The 21,565-nt window shown below is 39.8% G+C and overlaps 1 protein-coding gene across 11 annotated transcripts in view; it reads left to right on the plus strand.

Annotated features, from left to right (window-relative positions):
* CLCN3 (chloride voltage-gated channel 3) overlaps positions 1-19,301 on the plus strand; it is a 117,768-nt gene extending 98,467 nt beyond the window's left edge. For 9 of the 11 annotated variants that reach the window (XM_039542332.1, XM_039542331.1, XM_039542335.1 and 6 more), the window contains 5 exons: positions 2,661-2,847; positions 6,538-6,936; positions 10,359-10,575; positions 14,338-14,413; positions 16,123-19,301. In XM_039542332.1, coding sequence (XP_039398266.1) covers positions 2,661-2,847; positions 6,538-6,936; positions 10,359-10,575; positions 14,338-14,413; positions 16,123-16,281 — 1,038 coding nt within the window. In that variant the 3' untranslated portion in view covers positions 16,282-19,301. The remainder of the gene's footprint in view (positions 1-2,660; positions 2,848-6,537; positions 6,937-10,358; positions 10,576-14,337; positions 14,414-16,122) is intronic. The other 2 variants (XM_039542334.1, XM_039542340.1) reach the window with 1 other exon arrangement.
* Positions 19,302-21,565: the final 2,264 nt, after the last annotated feature.

Below are 21,565 nucleotides of genomic sequence, written 5' to 3' on the forward strand. Positions count from 1 at the left end.
GGAATTTTTCCCTGCCTACCAGATTGGCCAAGGTAGGGTTGTTTTTTTCTGCCTTCTCCTTAAAGGGGGCTTTGCTATGCTGAATAAGAAAGGAAGTTAAGCTATGATGTCACAACTCATGATGTAAGTGGGGGGCAGATGTCCAGTGCAGGTACTCCATAGTGAAGGGATACAGTGACCAGATAAATGGCTTGGTAAAGGACTTAAAAAGGAGGTGTTTGTTAAAGGAGAATTGGGAGTGGGGAGGCTTGGGGCTCCTTGACTGGCATAGCAGCGAGCCACCCCCCCTTCCTTATAGCCCACCTTAACCCTCGTTCAAGAGGGTTGATGGTAAGGTCCCAGCAATGGATTGTCTGGAAGACCTGGATGGAAAAAGAGGGGGGCTGGCAGAAACACCCAGGTACATATTGAATGAACATGGGGTTACCTGTACTGTACACTTCTATCTGTTGAGTAGTCCCACACCTCTAATAATAAAGTTGTGGCTTAATTAAAACCATATGAAATATCTTCTCTCCTTTAGCCAGGCAATACCAGGTGGTCTTGTCATCAGTATGAAAATACTTAAAGAAAGAAGCAGTGGTGGTTTGCCTATCATGTTTTTTATTTAAATGTGTGTTTGGGGTCCAAGAGACCCCACCTTAGAAGAGAAGTACCTTTCATTTTCCCCAGTGACTAACATTGAGGGGTCTAACTCTGACACCATTACCTTTTTAGTGACTCTTCTGCTACACAAAAAACACAACCAGTGGGATGATATAACCACTGCGGAAAGATTGAACTCATCGTAGTTTGAACATAAGAACAGCCATACTGGGTCAGACCAAAGGTCCATCTAGCCCAGTGTCCTGTCTTCTGAGAGTGGCCAATGCCAGCTGCCCCAGAGGGAATGAACACAACATCAAATGATCCAGTGATCATCAAGTGATCCATTCCTTGTCACCCATTTCCAGCTTTTGACAAACGGCCTAGGGACATCATCCCTGTCCATCGTGGCTAATAGCCATTGATGGACCTACCCTCCATGAATTTATCTAGTTCTTTTTTGAAACCTGCTATAGTTTTGGCCTTCACAACATCCTCTGGCAAGGAGTTCTACAGGTTGATGTGTGTTGTGTGAAAAAATACTTCCTTTTGTTTTAAACCTGCTGCCTATTAATTTCATTTGGTGACCTCTAATTCTTGTGCTATGAGAAGGAGTAAATAACACTTTATTTACTTTCTCCACACTAGTCATGATTTTATAGACCTCTGTCATATCCCCCCTTAGTCATCTCTTTTCAAGCTGAAAAGTCCCAGTCTTATTAATCTCTCCTCATATGGCAGCCATTCCCTACCCGTAATAATTTTTATTGCCCTTTTCTACACCTTTTCCAATTCCAATACATCTTTTCTGAGATGGGGCGACCACATGTGCACACAGTATTCAAGATGTGGGCGTACCATGGATTTATATAGACAAAATATGATATTTTCTGTTTTATCTGTCCCTTTCTTAATGATTCCCAATATTCTGTTTGCTTTTTTTGATGCTGCTGCACATTGAGTGGATGTTTTCAGAGAACTATCCACAATGACTCCAAGGTCTCTTTCTTGAGTAGTAACAGCTAATTTAGACCCCATCATTTTATGTGTATAGTTGGGATTATGTTTGCATTACTTTGCATTTATCAACATTGAATTTCATATGCCATTTTGTTGCCCAGTCACCCTGGTTTGAGAGATCTTTTTGTAGCTCTTCACAGTCTGTCAACTCAACTCAGCTATCTTTGAGACTACTTAATGTATGAAGAGGCACAGGTTTGGCACGAAAATTTGTATTTACACTTTTGTGTGTGTTGAGGTCAGATAGACCCCAGAGCGTTAGGAGGGTTCAATTAAATGAATATATCATATTTTAGCCAAGAGGGGAGGGATATATGTCTAGTAAGATTTGTAGTTCAGCCAATGTATGTAACATTTCCAGCATTCCTGACTGCCTTAAGGTGCAATAGCAGTGCGTTTTCAGAGTTTTTAATGAGACATTTAGACACAAGCATGTATTTTCAGAGAGAACATTTGCCCCTCGGAGAGGAGAGAAGATGAACAGCAGCAGTTACGCTGCTGAATCGTCACAGTTCTTAATGCTGCTGGCATAAGTAAGGTTTTTCTCTGCTTCTTTTGTGAATCACACAGTGCTAGACAAACCTGCATCTCTGGGTCCTGGTAACGAATAGGAAAATTGGCGCTTAAATGAAGGAAGCAACAAAAATCACAATAGATTTATGACTGTAGGATGGACTGTGGTGTTTGCCTGGAGAACCAAGTTCATGGTTCTACCTTAATGACAGATTGAGCCTTAAATTAAAAATACATAAAATGTAAAGGAAAGATAAACATACTGACCCTTCAATTATATGAGTATTTGGGTATCTTTTTGTGTTAAATTCTACTAGCTTTACAGTGGGAGTTCATGTACTGACTACCCCATAGGTGGCAATTGGAATGTTTCTGTCTGTTTCATTTTCAAACTTCTGGTCAGCTTTACTTTTCCAAACATATACAAGTTTTTTTTCCATGTGCTTGCCTTGTGTGAAGTAGCTCTCCAATAATAAGACTCTAACAAGTCCCATGTATTTTAAATCTTTACCATGCTAGCAGTTCTTTTGTTTCTGTTGTAGGTTCCATCAGGTTTGTTCATACCTAGTATGGCAATTGGAGCAATAGCAGGAAGGATTGTGGGAATTGCAGTGGAGCAGTTGGCTTATTATCACCATGACTGGTTTATCTTCAAGGAGTGGTGTGAAGTTGGAGCTGACTGTATCACGCCGGGCCTATATGCTATGGTTGGTGCTGCTGCATGCTTAGGTAACTAAATTGTAACACAACAAATAAGAGCTTGATTTCTTTTCTGTTATTGAACTAGATAAGTTTAGGGGTGAAGTAAAAAAGTTGTACTTACTAAAGACCAAGTACAATATTAGAGGAGCTTCTTACATAGAAGCATACATATGTTTTGTTTTAATAGAAAAATGTACATATCTTTACCGGAAATCATTATTAGCTGAATACTAAAAAAAGAACATCAGAATAGCCATATAGGGTCAGACCAATGGTTCATCTAGCCCAGCATTGTGTCTTCCAACAGTGGCCAAATGCTTCAAAGGAAATGAACAGAATAGGGCAACTATCAAGCAATCCATCCTATGTGCAGCCCCAGCACTAGGAGGCAGAAGCTTAGGGACACCCAGAGCATGGGTTGCATCTCTGATCATCTTGGCTAATAGCCATGGATAGACCTATTCTCCATGAACTTACCTAGTTCTTCTTCGAGTGCTTGCTCATGTCCATTCTATGTTAAGTGTGTGTGCTTGCCACATGCACCAGTGCCGGAAGTTTTTCACTCAGTGATATCCGTAGGGAACCAGCTCTGGCACTCTATGGAATGGCATGCATATGCGCTGGTGTAAGAAGCGCTGCCGGCTCCCCCCTCCCTCTGTTCCTTCTTACTGTCTCCTTGCTTCGGCAAGTGTTCTCTACCCCATGTATGTTTTTTTTCCTGTTGCTCATTGTGTAAATAGTTCTTAGATTTAATTGTTCTCTTAATAGTTAGCTAACAGTACTACAGAAAAGTTAGATAGTCCCCGTAAGGGATTTAGCCCAGGGACTGCTGCAAAAAGCATATGCCGGTCAGCGACCCTCATCAAAGCTGTTGAAGTGTTTTGGGGAAACCTACATGAGCAATAAGTGTCACATCTGCAAAAGCTTCAAGACAAGAACTAAAAAAGAGTGGGACATAAGACTAAGAGCTCTCCTCATGGAGTTGGCCCTCGCGCCGATCTCCGAGCTGCTGAGATTGGACTCTGCACCGAGCTCCATGACATTGGTGCAAAGTGCGCCGCTAGCACTAGCCCCCGACACCGGTCCCTGCCTTCAGTGTCTGCTAAAAAGCAGAGAAAGCACACCAGGAGAGGGTGCTCCCCGACATCCCGTACTGGGAAGGGAAAGTCCAGAGAGGAGCATAGGTGTACGTGGGGCAGCATATCTCCAGAGCTCAGCCCGGCACCTGCATCACTGGCTAGGCTATCCAGCAATCTTAGAGACCCACCAACCGCCCCGGGTAGTGGCAGAGGTGCCCAGCACTGCAGGTTCTACAGGGGCAAGGACAATCTCCCTGACCCAGACTTCTCTGCATTCTGGACTACTTGCTTCACTTAAAACATCAAGGCCTGGCCTTCTCCTTGATCAAGGTGTGCCTAGCAGCCATTTCGGCCTTCTATCCCCGCATCCAGGGCAGGTCAGTATTCTCACATGAAATGAAAATCAGGTTTCTTAAGGGCCTTGAAAGACTTTTTCGGCAGCTACAGGACCCAGTGCCCCAATGGGACCTCAACTTAGTCCTCTTGAGGCTCACTGACCCTTCCTTTGAGCCTCTAGCCTCCTGTTCTTTCACATCTGCTGTGGAAAGTTGCTTTCCTTGTGTCTCTCACTTCAGCAAGGCAAGTCTCTGAGATTAAAGCCCTTACCTGAACCTGAATCATGTCCCTGTTAATTGTGCATTGTGTGAAAAAGCATTTGCTGCTGCCTATTAATTACATTGAGTGACCTCTGGTTCATGTATTGTTTGAAGGGGTAAATAACACTTTCCTATTCACTTTCTCTGCACCATTCATGATTTTACAGACCTCTGTCATATCCTCCCTTAGTCTGTTTTCTGAGATTAATAAGACTGGGACTGTTCATCTCCATTCATATGGAAGCTGTTCCATATCCGTTTTTGTTGCCCTTGTCTTTGCCTTTTTCAATTCTAATATATCTTTTTTGAAATGGAGTGACCATAATTGCATTCAGTATTTAAGGTGTGTGCATACCATGGATTTATATAGTGGCACTATAATATTTTGTATCTTATTATCTATCCCTTTGCTAATGGTTCCTAACATTGTTAGCTCTTTTTGACTGCCACTGCACACTGAGTGGATGTTTTTAGAAAACTATCCACAATGACTCCAAGATCTTTCTTGAGTGGCAACCGCTTCGACCTCATCATTTTGTATGTATAGTTGGGATTATGCTTTCCCACATGTATTACTTTGCATTTATCAACATGGAATTTCATCTGGAATTTTGTTACCCAGTTTTGTGAGATCCTTTTGTAACTCTTTGCAGTCTGATTTGAATTTAAATGCAAAGTTTAAATCACTTTCAATATATAGATTAATTATATGCTGTGAAATATTAGACTTTAAATACTGCAGTCCACTTTTTCTTTGGGGCATTGAGATGTTACTGAGCCCTTACTCAGAATGATATGTAATTTCCCCCATAGTTACAGGTTTGTAAATTAAGAGCTGTTGGAATTATTTAGAAGTATTAGATTTGTACCTGCTGCTGGTTCCGTATTTGTTGCTAAAATGTTTTCTTGAGAATGCATTATAAGGTAGGCAAAAAGTTTCAAGATGGTCTAGTGATTTGAAGGGTCCAACTTGAGATGCTGTTTTCAGAAAATGCTGATCAACCATCTGAAAATAAGGCCCTTTGATGGTACAGTACCTCGAGTTGGGCACCCAAAATAAGTACACACTTTGAACAAATTGGCTTTAATTAAACTTTTGAAAAGCCGTTTATACAGTTTCTTTAAAAAAAAAAAAAAAATCGTACCAGTAAATAGTCAGATGAGCAGGGTGGGACAAAACTGACAGGCTGACAACAACCTAATCGTAATCTTATTTTAAAAAATCCAAAATTTAATTTGAACCTCTTTACTTGTATCTGTAGAAAGAATCTGATATAATTCCAGTTCTTCCTGAATGCATTCTATCAAATGAAGATATATTGGCTACCACAGGGTTGCGGAAGCAAAAATCTTATCAGTTAATTTTTAGGTGGAAGGGAATATTTCAGATGTTCTCATAAATGTATATACTGTTGATGCTGTTATCCAGCAGGACCCTCATGATTTACAAGAGAGGAAAAATTGCTATTTACTGCATATTCTCCGGTTGTTCAAAGAGGAGGTAATTTTAGTTAGTTCAGGGTTCTCTTTAGAGTTTTTTCACGTGTGTGGGGGGGGAGGGGAAATTCAGTTAGTAATCCTTTTAAATGTGCAGCTCTTATATTGCTTACCATGGATTTGCCTTTTTACAAACAGTTTTAGTGTTTTTGCCAAATGTTTAACTTTGTGGGCTTCCTTAACCTTCTCCTTAATTATTTTCTTTAAAAAACTCAGTAAAGTGTCTTGGCAAAAATAAATCCATCATTATAAGGATTATTTTAAGGTATTGGGTTATTAGTTAAATTATATGACAAAATCAGGCATAGGTTTTCTTTCTTAAGAAAATCTATGTTCAGTCTTTCAGGGGTCTCTCAAATGTCCTCAGTTATTTCTTGAGATTTAGCATGCATTGAGTGCTATGCCCGTTGCTATTAACAGACTAATCATTTGTTGATGTCTTTATTGACAGGTTGGTACTTGGCAGTTGACAAGAGATCAGGAAATTCCTTAGCTGGGATAGTCTCTCATATTAACATGTTGATAGGCTCCTTTTTTTTTTGCAGGTGGTGTGACAAGGATGACTGTCTCCCTAGTGGTCATTGTATTTGAGCTCACAGGTGGGCTGGAGTACATTGTACCTCTCATGGCTGCAGTAATGACCAGTAAGTGGGTGGGTGACGCCTTTGGTAGGGAAGGCATCTATGAAGCACACATCCGACTGAATGGCTATCCTTTCTTGGATGCTAAAGAAGAATTCACTCACACAACACTGGCTGCTGACGTTATGAGACCTCGAAGAAGTGATCCGCCCTTAGCAGTGCTGACACAGGACAACATGACGGTGGAAGATATAGAAAACCTGATCAATGAAACCAGCTTTAATGGTTTCCCTGTTATAATGTCAAAAGAGTCTCAGAGACTAGTGGGATTTGCTTTAAGAAGAGACTTAACTATTGCAATAGGTAATTATTTTACAGTTCTATAAGATCATATGTTCTCACTCAAATGCATTAATACTTTAAAACAGAATTTACTATGCATGTCTTAATTTTGTACCTGAATGTTTCATGTGTTTTATAGTCCAGATATGTAGCACAGGCTGTTTATTCCTCTCCCATCACTTTGATCAGGATGCTTAGAACTTCTTCTTACAGTGGAGTCTTGCAATAATAGGTTCTGAAATAGGGCACACTTCCATAAAAACCATGGGAGTTGCCACACTGGAACAGACCAATATACCATCTAGTTCAATACTCTATCTTCAGCAATGGCCAGTGCTGGATGCTTCAGAAGAAATTATGAAACAATGAACAATTGTGCAATATAGTACCATGGACGGAAGAAAGATGTCATTTATTGCCACTCCCATAGTTTTTGTGGCTTTGTGACAACACTTCCTCATCTGAGATTAAGCTGTTAAAACGTGTATCTTCAGTACCCCTGTAACGGGCTTGGGTGGCCGGGTGGCTTAGTGGTAAGATTGCCTGTCTCTCAGCCTTTAAGGCTGGGGTGGGAGACCAGGGACCTTCTCCCCCAGGTCCCAACCCAGGGAGGATCCTTGAACAGGGGGGTTGGTGTCCCTCCTGGCAGGGAGTCAGAATCTTCTCCCCTGGGCTACTTCCTACCGGTCTGTTCAGTTTGGGGTGTGGCCCCTCTAGTCTGTCTACCAGGTGGCTTGCATCCCCCAGGATTCCCTATGAGGTCGGGATGGCACCTTGCTGTGGTCCCAGGCTCCTTCGATGAAGCAGCCACAAGCTGGTGAGGGCAAGCCCCACAGTTGTCTCTGGGGTTCACTCAGTCAGTTACCTCCCAGACTGGGGATTCCACTGCAGTCTCCCTCGGCTGGGAAACCAGTGCTCCATCCCTTTAGGCAGAGAGATAGCTAGCTCCTGCCACTTCATTAGTCAGCCCCTAACTGAGCCAGGCTTCTTTCTTTTATCCTCTCAGGCCTGGCATTGGCTGCAGGTATAGTGGGGTGGGGCTAACTGGGCCCAAAGGCTTTCTTGAACCCCTGCTGTGCTGGCTGGTGGTTTCTCTGCTTCGTGTCAGCCCCATTATCATCATTTTCATGCTGCAGAGTTCTCTGGGAAATGCCTGAGTCACCCCTCTAAGGCCACCTGAATCTGACTTCAAACTTAATATAAAATTTTATACATTACTATAAACCCTTGGGCTGTTTTATGAATTTTGATTCAAAAGTTAGAAAGGTTAGACCAGTTTTGGCGTTACAGCCATGTCAAACAGGTGTTTTTTTTACAATAGCAAGGTGTACTGTCAGTAAATGTCTGATACTGTAATTGATTTTTCTAGTCAGTTTCAGGTCAGAACACCACAGTCTGCTTGAACCCGCTTAAATATGGTGATTTGATGTGTGGTATTTTTGAATGTACATGCCATAAATTGGAACATAGCAAAATTATTCATTTAAAGAGACATAACACTTATGCCTGAAAATGTTCTACCTATTATTATAGTCAACACCAAATACTCCCTGTAACTGAAAGACTAGAGGAAAATGTTATTTTAAACAATTTTTTCAGCTTGTTCACTTTAAGTGAAATTCATCTGTGCAGGGGGCAGAATTCAAATTCTATATATAATATATTTGATTCTTATCAAAATGCCAGTAATCTAGGACTAGGTACCTCAAAATGTAAATAAAAGTTTAATTTCAAACTGTCTTTCATTTACGTTTTGGAGTACCTAATACTAGATTACAGGCAAAGAGATTTATCTTTATAAGAATATTTTTTTTCAGGCAAGATTCATTTTGCCATCTAAATTACATGGTGGAAATTATTCAGTCTTAAATTTCTATATCAAAAGAACCACTCTTGGAAATGATGTGAGTAGGGAAGCTTATGTCCAAAAATGAGGGAAGACTGAAAAGGGAAGGAAGATTTGGCACAAATAAGCAAATTACACAGATTCATAGGAACAAATAGAGAACATTTGATCAGTTTTAACGTGTGTAACTTTAGCACCCTCATGGTCAAAATGGAGTCTGCTCTGTAGGCAGCTCTAGCCAAGAGAAGGCACCTGCAGGGAAAATCCCTTCCACCCTATGGGCACCCGTTCCAAATGCCCCCGAGTGACCACATATACACGGGAAGAGCTCTGATTTGTCCTTGTTGAGCGATTCCTCCCTGGCACAGTGCTCCTCCTGGCTCCTGTCATGAGGTGTCCCCGATTGACTGCTGTGTCCCTCCCAGGCTTCGGGAGGTTCTTGGCTGCTTCCCTCTGTGATGGCCTGCTAGCTGCCACCCTTCTGTCTGGAGCGCCAGACACACACACTCTGTTGCTCTCCCCTTTCCTGCTCCCTCTCCCACCAATAGCACTTCCTCCTTCTGGAACAATCAGCACTTCCCCCCCTCAGGAAAAATATTTAAAGGGGACATGCTCTCTAAAACCCCTGTTATACCCAACATTACATGACAAACCTTGGCAGCATTACCACGTGAGTGCAGTTTCTTCTGTGCAGTGCTCAGACATGTGCTTCTTCCACAATAGATCTCCTCTTCCTCCCTTTTATTGTAAATGAAAGTTATTTATTGTACTGAGGGAAATCCCACACAATGTACGCAGCAGCCACTATTAAACAAAAACAAAACAAAAAAATTCCCATGGTATGGCACAAATATAGCAGTGTAGTAAACAAGCAATAGGAAATAACAGTCATATTTGTTTACTTTTTTTAATGGCACTTATGGTGTATTAAGTCCCCTTAGGCTTCCAACATTTCTCTCAGGGAGTGACAGGGAAGGAGAGTGTTCTAAACTTTCAATGTGCCTTCCCTACTCCAGATTTGAAGCTCAGCTGATGGTGTTTTGTGACTCTCCATATGAATAGTTTGTTCCTTGGAATACTGAAATGAACTTTCCTCATGTCATGTGAGCACCCCATTCAGTCTCCTTGGCACCCTCATAGGAATGTGCTTTGGCTTCAGCAGTGGAGGGATGTGGTAACAATAGGCATCAGTGTGAGTGCACACTATTGAGACAATCCTCTCACTCTTATGAAACCCATCTATTTCTGTGCACTACACAGATAGTGGCTGCCTGCTGCCTAAGACGACATTAAATAGCATGTATATTGCCCAAATGGTGGTAAAGATTTGTTCCACTGCATGCCAACATGCATATTTGAGATCTTCACTATATTACATTAAAGGCAGAGTGTGACTGCAAGTTGTATAGTCTGATGTCTCTTCTGCTGGTCTCTGTGAAGTGCATGTATTGGAGAGAGAAGAGCTGATTGTGAAAACAAAACTTCAGAATAGTAAACAGGATGAAATCTAGTTGGAGTCCGATGCCATTCATTGAACTTGCAAGTTGCACTAAATCCATTAAATCCAAGAATGATATTTTTTCTCTTTTTATTATAGAAAGTGCTAGAAAGAAGCAGGAAGGTATTGTTGGCAGTTCCAGAGTCTGTTTTGCCCAGCATACTCCATCACTTCCAGCAGAAAGTCCTCGGCCTTTGAAACTTAGAAGCATTCTTGATATGAGCCCTTTCACCGTGACAGATCACACACCAATGGAGATAGTGGTGGATATTTTCCGCAAGCTGGGTCTGAGGCAATGCCTTGTAACACACAATGGGTGAGTACAGCAGCAGAAACACTGTTCATTTGGTCAGATGTAATACTGGTGACTAGTACAACATGCTGACAAATTTAATTCCTATGTGATTCAGGCCTATCACATTTAATGACCTCGTTGCAGTCTGACCTCAGCAATGGACAGCCTGTAGCTGAGCCAGAAGTCGAACTTTTCTGGTCAATTTCAGTTGCATGTGAGAGACTGGACATGCCAGTTAAGAAGCTGCAACTCACTACAGTTGTTCCAACAGAAACGACTTTGAAACAAAAAATTCTATCAGAATGAAATAGTTTGACAAATAACCATTAAGAACTAAAATTGCATGCAAATTCAAGGGAAAAGCTCATTTCTTCTCTCTTCCTCCCCCCCCCCCCTTCCCCTGTTCTCTGTACCCCTGTTCTGACCTTGTCCATTTGCAGCCATTCAAAAATGGGCTGCGGAGAGCAAAAGCCTAGTGTAAAAAAAAAAAAAAAAATCAAACTGGTTTCTTTTACCTGTATACAGCCTTCTTTTTCTATTTTGAAGTAACAGGTATAAAATGCATGATGATGAGATGTTTTCTTTTATTCCCACTGGTTTCCTCATGAGGCAGGGGATGGGAATACCTAACTTACTACACTGAAAGCTTATAATTAGCTACAGCGTCTTCCTCTCTCTATTGTGGACCAGTAACTAAAAAGTAATTCACCATTGCCATCCATGTTAAAAATATCTATATTCTGTTCCGTAAACACTATAAATCCAAATCCATTTTGCTTTGTTTTAAAGAAAATACAAAATGGTTATAGGATATTTTTTCAGATTTTAAGGCCCAAAAAGGAAGCATTATGATAATCTAGTCTGACCTCCTGCATAACACAGGCCATGGAATATTTCCCAGGACCAGGGGCTTCCATGGGATTAGAACTGATCCCTCTGGCCCTGCAAATAAGGGCAATACCCATAAGCCACCGAGGGTCTGAGTTCTATCACCTTCATTACAGGTTTTTCTCTTCCCCATGCCCCAAGTGCGTGTCTACGCTGCAATTAGACAGGCCAGCTGACTCAGGATAAGGGGATGTTTAATTGCAGTGTAGACTTTCAGGCTCGGGCTGCAGCACAAGCTCTGGGACCTTCCCATCTCACAGGGTCCAGCACTCCATCCTGAGCCCCAGTGTCTACATTGCAATTAGATAGCCCTTAACCCAAGCCCCAGTTATCTGGCACAGGCCAGCCATGGGTTTTTAATTGCAGCGTTGACATACCAGGTATTAATAGACACATTTTTTAAATGGTCTCTCAGTCAGCCAGTTCTGCGCACACAGTTAATTCAATTGCACTTGCAAGAGACAGAATTTGTCTAGAACAAATTCAGTCTTCTGTGAGACACAATCAGGGCCGGCTCCAGGGTTTTTGCCACCCCAAGCAGCGCAAAAAAAAAAAAAATAAAGTCGTGATCTGCGGGACGCTGGCAGCAGCTCTACCGCTGCCGCTTCAGTCTTCGGCGGCTGGTCCTTCGCTCCGAGAGGGAGTGAGGGACTTGCCGCCCAAGAGCCGGACCTGCCGCCCCTCACCGTTGGCCGCCCCAAGCGCCTGCTTCCTGGGCTGGTGCCTGGAGCCGGCCCTGGACACAATAGGAGGCCCAGATTTTCAGTTTTGTATTTTTGTGTTCACATTGTGCTGAATGCTTCAGCTGTTGATATGTGACCTGGTTTAAAATATCCTCAGAGCTTTGGTTCTGGCATATTAGGAGCCAGGTAGCTATTACTTAGTTCGAAAAGTTCAAGCCAGAACCATTTTTGTTTTCTGAATTTCAAAACATACTTCAAAAATATAACGTTAAGAATGAGAACGTATATATGAGTGGGACTATGGGGGCTTGTCGTATCATGATTTGCCAGCTAAATAAATAAATAAACTCTTCCTTTTGCACTGTTTAAAGGCTTGTTATAATTGCCTACTTTCTAAAATAAACTGCTCCTCTTTCTGAGGGACTGCTCATTTACTGAACACTTTGCTTTCACGTACCTTCCGTGTGAAATATATGAAATATAATTAAATGTAGCAATCTCTGACACAGTTGTCATGCTTTCCCTTTAGTATACATTTACAAGACACCTAAGAACTGAAGTATTCCTTACTAATTTCATGTTTAGCATGAATGACTGTGGGAGGATAAACTAGAGAACTAAAATATTTGGGTGGAGGGTTTGTTTATTTGTTTTGTTGTTGGCAAATGGACTGCTGCTATTAATTATTTATTTTTAAATTGCATTATTCAGATTATATCAGTTTGGAAGCATGATTAAAATGCATTTGCTTCAGATTTGTTCTTTTAACACATGTATGTACTGAAAGAATAGTGGGAACTTTCTGAAACTTAAATAGCTTCCTAAAAGTCTTTCTAATTTAGGGCAATTTTAAGTCAGTGTAATTACATTCCTAGAACCCAATTTGGGGAAAGAAATCTGCAATGCTAAAATTTCTGTGAGAAATATTTATGTTGAGCTCTTCAGTACTATAAGTAGCTTCTACTGCAGCTTAGAGCTCAAATACAGGAACCTAATAATTGTTTTGGTATAGTCGTTAATTAAAAAGGTTAACCACGCAAAATTAAAGTCAAACTCCATTATGAATTTTAAATGGTTGCTTTCAGCATAAATTAGTGGAAAATGTGGAATGCTTCATTGATCAGCTGCATTGTAACAACAACCATTTTTGTCCTCCTGCTTCAGCTTGTAAACTTGTTACTTTGTGAGCTCAGTATTCACTATTGGTCAAATTTTAAACCTAGTTTGTGATGCTTCGGGTAATGGGAGTAGCAAACTGCCAGGTAGACAGAAGGGGTAATGTACTCTAAATTTTGGCAAAAATAAAACTGGTAACAGAATCTGTAAATCAAATATAGTCTCAAAAGGCAGCTTCCCATTTTATTAAAACTAGTTTGTGCAACAATAACATGTTACAGTTTCAGAGGGGTAGCCCTGTTAGTCTGGATCTGTAAAAAGCAACAGAGTCCTGTGGCACCTTATAGACTAACAGACGTATTGAGTGGGTTCACCCACGAAAGCTTATGCTCCAATACATCTGTTAGTCTGTAAGGTGCCACAGGCATGTTACAGTTTGGACTAGGAAGCTTGCATTAATTGATAGTTGTGATAGTAAATTAAGGACTATTGGGAAGTACACAGAGAGTAGGTTTAATGTGTTGATTCAATGAGCCACTCCTGATTAAAAATTGATTTGGATGGAGAATTAGGCCCACTATGGCCTGGGCTACAGCTCATAATGATTTTGCTGCATAGGGTAGCTTCAAACGCACTATTTCTTTGACTTTCTAAAATCCCTAGTTTGATTTTAGTCTTGGTCATCTACTGTGACAGGCTAAAATTTTAGCTCCCGATGTTTATACAAGCTTAGAAGTAACTGCTGAAAGAAGGAAGTTAAAGTAAATTTCAGTTCCAATGTTTTTTATAACTGGGAGATATGAGTGGATATTCAGGCAGGTGAATGTGATAATGGTAAACTTACATCCATATTCAATATTTGAATATATTACTCTAAGGTTAAAGATGCATTTTTTTGTGCCATGTAGGAAATGAAGTAACAATTTCTGTGAAAGGGTACTGATTGTCAAATCACTCTTCATTTAACTACTTCATTATTAGCATTCTTGCAGTCCATGTTTTTTCATTTTACTCGACTCTAAACCTTTCTCATTATGATTGGAAGTTTTTTTTCATTTGATTCACACAGTTATTAGCATAACATGATCTGTTTCAGGATTGTCTTGGGGATCATCACAAAGAAGAACATATTAGAGCATCTCGAGCAACTAAAGCAGCACGTCGAACCCTTGGTGATTAGATATATCAGATCTCCTAATTAGACATGTTAAAAGTCAGGAAGCATGAAACTTGTGAACTGTTCAGTGTTCTCTTACAGTGACATCAGCTGAACAACAAAAATCTTCCTGTGCAACAAATACAATAATTTGTATTAAGGAGATTTTAATGTAAAACATTTGTAAAAACTAAGCTGTTAATACAGACATACTGCTACACCAGCTAAACATTTTCTGTTAATCACAACGTTAAAATAAAGTTATAGAGATCAAATATCAGAAACTTTATTTGATATTCTTGAAAGGATGGGAAATGATTCTATTATGCCAGATGGGAAAAGGCCGAGCTTGGAAACTCGTTCCTTTTCCTTTTTGTTAGTACATATTAAGATGCTTTTGTATTAAAACTAAAATATTCCTTTGTCAGATCTTGGCAGCTTTAAATAGTTGATCAAGCCAAAAAAATCTGTTTAGTTTTCTGACAACCAAACCAGAACGTAATTTGTATTTAGTGTAGCATTAAACCTTCCTCTGCTATGCCCCATGTGTCTGCATGCTTCTAAAGAGCAGTCATTTATTTTTGTTATGCACTGTATGTCTTGCTGCTGTTATCTGTAGCAATCAGTGTCCCTTCATAAGATGTCTAGTTATGTCCTAAGCCGCTGAATGGCTTGTTAATATTTTTACTAGTGGCTTCCTAATCTAAATGTAGTATTACACTAAGATGTTGTGATCTAACATTAGTTATGACTTAGAAAATATCTTAATTTGGACGTTAGTTGCTCTGCAGTTGTTGCATCTGTACTAAACCTGCCCTCCAAATGTAACTGCTTATGTGCAAAACATGTTAATTGTTTTCACATTTTATTTTAATATTTCACAAGTATTTCATGCCTCCTTTAAAACAACACAACAAAAAGTACTAACAGATTAACAAGATCAGCAGCTCATTCTTTCTGCTTTCTGCTTCTCCTGTGATATTATCCTTTAGGGCAGCTTCACTCTTTTTGATATAACACAGTTATATTTTTAATTGCTATTAAGCCCTTTTCATAAGAGCACAACATTTAAATTTTAAAATGTGTACAGTCTTTTAAAATTGGTAGTTTCTTTATCAATTTACTTTTGAAAGTTCTAAACTTGAAAACAGAACATCTGATTATTTTGCTTAAATTCTGCTCTCAACTGTTTGTGCTCTTATGAAGATACCAGGCTAAGCCAATATGTTAGCCTGGAAAGATCCTCTAAATTTTTTTTTTTTTTAAGTTTGATTTGGTGTCAAGGTTTTTGGCCATCAAGCAATATGTGACTTTTGGTGGCTAGTTGGGAGCATACTTTCTTTTTGATATGGGATCAATATCACTTTTTATTCATACCTCTTTCGTTCTTTGTTCTTTGTTACTTTTTTGTTGGCATACGTTAATCAAAATTTCATTTTGTAGAAACAAAAATTAAATATAAATGGGCTTGAACTCTTCTTGCATTACTTGCATATCATGAAAAATGGATTACAGCTTAGTGACCATCCTATTTGGTGCCTCCACACTGCTCTCTCTTAACAAAATGATGGTTACTTGATATTTTTATTCATAAAATGTTTTCATTTAAACAAGAAAATCAGGCTATTTGCTCTATTCCTGTCAACAAAAAGGACTTGGCTACAGATTTAGTTCTGTTTCTTTTCTCTTGTAGAGTAATAGCCATTCTCTATTTATCCTTTTCAGGCGCCTCCTTGGCATTATAACAAAAAAAGATATCCTCCGTCATATGGCCCAGACGGCAAACCAAGACCCCGCGTCAATAATGTTCAATTGAACCCCATAGCTGAGGAGAGAGAGGAAACTGAAGAGGAGGTTCATTTGTTGAACAGTACAACGCTTTAGCCTGAGGGATTCTTCTGTGGTTGGAAATGAGAGCTGGATTTTTGCATGACAGTGCTGTTGGCGTTCAAGAGTTGGTCTGGGGGAGTGTGGAGAGGAGGAAGAGTGATGTTCCTCACTGTAACACGGGGAGAGTGAACCTCTGCTATCCCGCACTGGATGCGTTCCATGGTGACAGATCTGCCATGATGGCGCAGTGCGAAAGCTGGATCAGAAGACAGCGTTCTCCAATCCCTAGCCTAGTATTGGAGATGCATTGTTAGTCCCTGTTTCCAGAGGGATCACTTGAATTGAGCCATCTTTTGAAGACTGCAAGGTCTTGCCCTTTTTACCATTGAAAACTGTTGTGTTAACTCATGAAATATATAGTTATTACACATCACCTTTCTACATTCCAGAAGAGCTTTTATTTCTCTCTCCCTCTCTCTCTCCTGAGCCGTAACAAAGCCTCTTTAAAATTGGTGTGCCCTTCGGAAGCAGTAGTTTCTCATATTGAGATGTACTGTGACTTACCAAGGTTTGATCACAAGAAGGGAGTTTTTTTTGTGCCATTAAACATGTAGTTTGTACATCATGAAATGCTTGGGGCAGTATGGATCTGCTTCAGCAAAAGCAGATTGAACAGGTAATACCTTGTATGAAGCATGTGTGAATTTTGCAGCCTTAGGTGCTGCGATTTCAGAAGAATTAAAAATAGATGAAACTCGAGTTTCTAGGAAAATTTTTTGCTGCAGAATATATCAATAATGTGACCTGGTCTTATGCAATTTTTGTATTATTGAAAACACTGACATATACCAATGTTGTGCAGAATAAGGAAAAAGTACTGCTACTCTGATAACTAAGAACAGGAACAATTCTGTACCATCCGATGGTAATTGCATGCAGAAACACTGGACATATTTTTTACATTAAATTAAAATCAATCATCTTTAGTTTTCTTTTTCCACAAAAAGATGTTCCACTGCTGACACTGAAGAAAGAAATGTAATTCATAACTTGCACTAAATGTATATTTTTTCTTGAAATTTTACCATTCTTTATTTATATTTTTATGGATTAAAATATATTAAATACAAATCAGTTAATATCTTACTTAACTAATTCTACCTTTCCATTGATTTTTATAGAGTAATTCAAAATCCTCTACACATAATGGAGGGCTGGGAAGACGTTTACAACTTGATGAAGGGTTTAAAAAAGTGATGATTTCTTTATGATCCAACACATGCATAATTGCATTTTCAAGCTTCCCTTTCACTGCCATAACCTTGAGGCATCCATTTGTTTATTATTACAAAACAGAATAAAACTACAAATACTCTCTTTAAACACTGCAGGGTTTTAAAAATAATAGAAATAATTGTTAAGCCTGTTGTGACTGACTTTTGTTTAAGAATCTAGAAATGTACTGGCTGAAACGTTGGATGAAATGTAGCTTTTTAGAAAAGAAAACAAAAACTTACTTGAAATGTTGAGTGGGTTTTAAACTCCAGCAGCAACACACACTTTAGCAGGCTGACAGATTCAGAACATTTTTTTTTCTTTTGAGAGAACCTTAATCTTAATCATTAGCTGAACATGTTTATCTATCAGGATTAAAAAAAAATACCACACACAAAGAAAAGGCAACATCCCAAGAAAGTATTGTCTCCAAAAGGAAAACTATAAAGTAGTGATGAGGCAGTTAAAATCTGATGGGTAGATTAAATTCATGTTTTGGTAAATTCATTAAATTTATAACTTGAAATTAGAGACAATGACCTCCTAATGTTAATATTCCCCTAAAACTACGAAATATAACAAGTTAAAAAATGTCTATCAATCTTAGTTACTTTTAGCACTTGTCTTGAGGGCACTGATTCAGAAAAGAACTAAAGTGCTTAATTTGCATGAGTAATCCCACTGAAGCCTATAGGACTAGTAGCATGCTTAAAAGTAATGCATGTGTTTACATGCTTCTCTGAATCAGGACTGATTATAAAACTGTAATGAATGTTTAAATTTTGCTGTCTCTGACCTCTGGTCCCAGTAGAAAACAATACTTTTCTGCAGTGCCTATTGTGTGCTCACTATGGTCAGTCCCTTTTTAAAAGTTGGTTTGGAACTAAAGCAGGGAACCAAGCTACTATTAAAACGGAAGTTTTGCAACTAACTTTAATTTTCTAATTGAAACAAATATGTAATGGGTCAAATTATGCTGTATTACAGCTGTTGAACCATTACATGAGTGAAGCAGCGTACTAGTTATCTCTGGCTAGTCCTGATTTCAACTGATCTGAGTGCCGGATTTGGCTTGCCTGTAGGAGGCAGTTCAGGAGGTTGCCTGTGATGCTGCCTTTCATCATCCAGCTAAAACTTGTTGGTCTGTCTTGTAGTTGAAAGATATAAACATAACATGCTTTTATTTAAAAAAAAAAACAAAAACAACAAGCCAAGTTTTTTAATCACTTTGAAACTCCACTCCCACCTTTGCTGCTAACTTTATGATAAGACACACCAGTGACCTAATTCTGCTTTCACACTGCATGAAGTGAAACAATACCATTCATGCCCCTGCTGTCTTTTCGTTTTAACTGTAGATCCAAGTGCAACATTTGTATTGTGCTGATCTCATGCACCTCTGTTCACTGTTCTTACCTGCTATGCTTTCTTCATTGATATTTGACATTCTTATCTAGTCATCCTACATTAGAAATTCTGATATTGACTAAGTGTGCCTGTGCTGTTCAACAAAATGGTTTGTTTTCTAATGTAAAATTTCCAGCGCCTTATTACAGTTACTAATTTGAGCAGATGTGGTAGATGGGGTGAGGGTGTCAGCATCTTTTTGTTTTTAAACTATTCAGTTACTGGTTCATGAATGCATAGTTTGTTAATCTGTGATGTTGCTTAGAGCTGTATTTAATATTGATCTTAATGTTTTTATTTATAATAGTGTGGTAGAGTTGCATATCATTACAGTAAAAACTGATTACTGTGATGATTCAATCATAAACATATTAAAAAATTCTGTATGACCATTTTTTGTTTGACTTTTAATTCATGTGCTAGCAAATATTATTCACATTGCTTTTCCCCTCTGAAATTTGTGATCTTGTATAGAGTCTGCCTCTGCACCAAAGGAAAATTATCAGCAAGCAATTTTACCTATAGACAAGCATCAAGTAATTTGTAAACAAAAAGGCCACAAAAATAAGATTTCAGCAGCACAGTTCATCTGAGCTTGTTGCAGTTTTGCAATTGCTTATGGTTCAGCTAGCAAACAATTCAACACTAATGGATTTTCTTTTAAAATTTCCATTTTTAAAAAGTAATTTCTGCTTTAAGTGGTAGAATGTTTTAGTTCCTGCTTGTTGCTTTACTATGCAACCATCTAATTTTAACTGATGGCTTAGAGCCACAATTCTGTATTTAAATAACTGAAGCTTCAATACTTCACTTTTAAACGACATTAGTTACATTATTCATCATGTGGCAGAAACTGGGGCATCTGCTATTCAGCCATGTTAACCAACTATTACTTCTCTTCAATTTTCAATTTTAATTTATTGGTTCGACTTTATAGATGTTTCTTATTCCTCTTGAGGGCAAAGCTTCTGTCAATATACTTTATTGTACAGCAAACATTTAGGGCTATTAATGAATTTTACCATAAAGAAAACAGGAAAATATATATTAAGGCCCACTCCTGTAAAGACTTAAGCACATGCTTAACTTTACACACTGTGTAGTTGCACTGAACAGTATGTAAAGTTAAGCATCCGAGTAAATCGTTTTCAGAATTGGAGCCTGAAATGTACCTTTATGAAGTCAGCCAAAGTCTGCCTGTCTTACATCATCTGTGTGTGCACAAAATGAACAATTCTGACCCCATGCAGAAGCTCATGAACACTTGCATACACATGAATATTTAAACTGTATATTTATATGTTGTCAAGTGACCATAAAAAATTGATGTTCCATGTTCACTCTTAGGGTATGTCTAAACTACGAAATTAAGTTGAATTTATAGAAGTTGCTTTTTCAGAAATCGTTTTTATACAGTCGATTGTGTCCGTCCCCCGTCCCCCCCCCAAAATGCTCTCAGTGCATTAAGTCAGCGGACTGCGTCCACAGTACCGAGGCTGGCGTCGACTTCCGGAGCGTTGCGCTGTGGGTAGCTATCCCACAGTTCCTGCAGTCTCTGCTGCCCATTGGAATTCTGGGTTCAGCTCCCAATGCCTGATGGGGCAAAAACAGTGTTGCGGATGATTCTGGGTACATGTCGTCAGGCCCCCCTCTCCCTCCCTCCCTCCCTCTGTGAAAGCAATGGGAGACAGTTGTTTCGTGCCTTTTTTCCTGGGTTACCTGTGCAGACGCCATACCACGGCAAGCATGGAGCCTGCACAGCTGACCGTCACTGTACGTCTCCTGGGTGCTGGCAGACGTGGGACTGCATTGCTACACAGCAGCAGCTCATTGCCTTTTGGCAGCAGACGGTGTGTTACAACTGGTAGCCGTTGTCGTCGTACTCCTGGGTGCTCTTTTAACTGACCTCGGTGAGGATGGTCAGGGGCACCTGGGCAGACATGGGTATGACTCAGCCAGGTCATTCCCATCTTCTGGCGAGCAGCCAGGAGATGATGATGGCTAGCAGTCAAACTGCACCGTCTGCTGCCACCCTAAAGATGTAAAAGATGGGTGGAGTGGATCAAAACAAGAAATAGACCCGATTAGTTTTGTATTCATTTGCTTCCTCCCTCCGTGAAATCAATGGATTTTGAGTTTGATCCTTGAGGGGGCCATTCTGTGTGACAGTTGTTTGTGTTTTTCCTTGATGCAAAGCCACCCCTTTTGTGGACTTTAATTCCCTGTAAGCCATGTCGTCAGTTGCCCTTCCCTCCATCAGAGCAGACAATAGTTTCATGCCTTTTTTTTCAGCCCAGATGCCGTAGCACTGGGATCATGGAGCCCGCTCAGATCACCGTGGCAATTATGAGCACTGTGAACACCACATGCATTAACCTGGAGTATATGCAGAACCAGAACCGACCAAAGCAAAACCAGGCGAGGATGCGACAGCAGCGCAGTGATGAGTGATGACATAGACATGGCAATGTGCACATCATGGTGTTAATGGGGCAGGTTCATGCCATGGAACGCCGATTCTGGGCCCGGGAAACAAGCACAGACTGGTGGGACCACATAGTGTTGCAGGTCTGGGATGACTCCCAATGGCTGCAAAACTTTTGCATGCATAAGGGCACTTCCATGGAACTTTGTGACTTGCTTTCCCCTGCCCTGA

This window comes from Mauremys reevesii, linkage group 5 (genome assembly GCF_016161935.1).
Source record: "Mauremys reevesii isolate NIE-2019 linkage group 5, ASM1616193v1, whole genome shotgun sequence".
NCBI lineage: Eukaryota > Metazoa > Chordata > Testudines > Geoemydidae > Mauremys > Mauremys reevesii.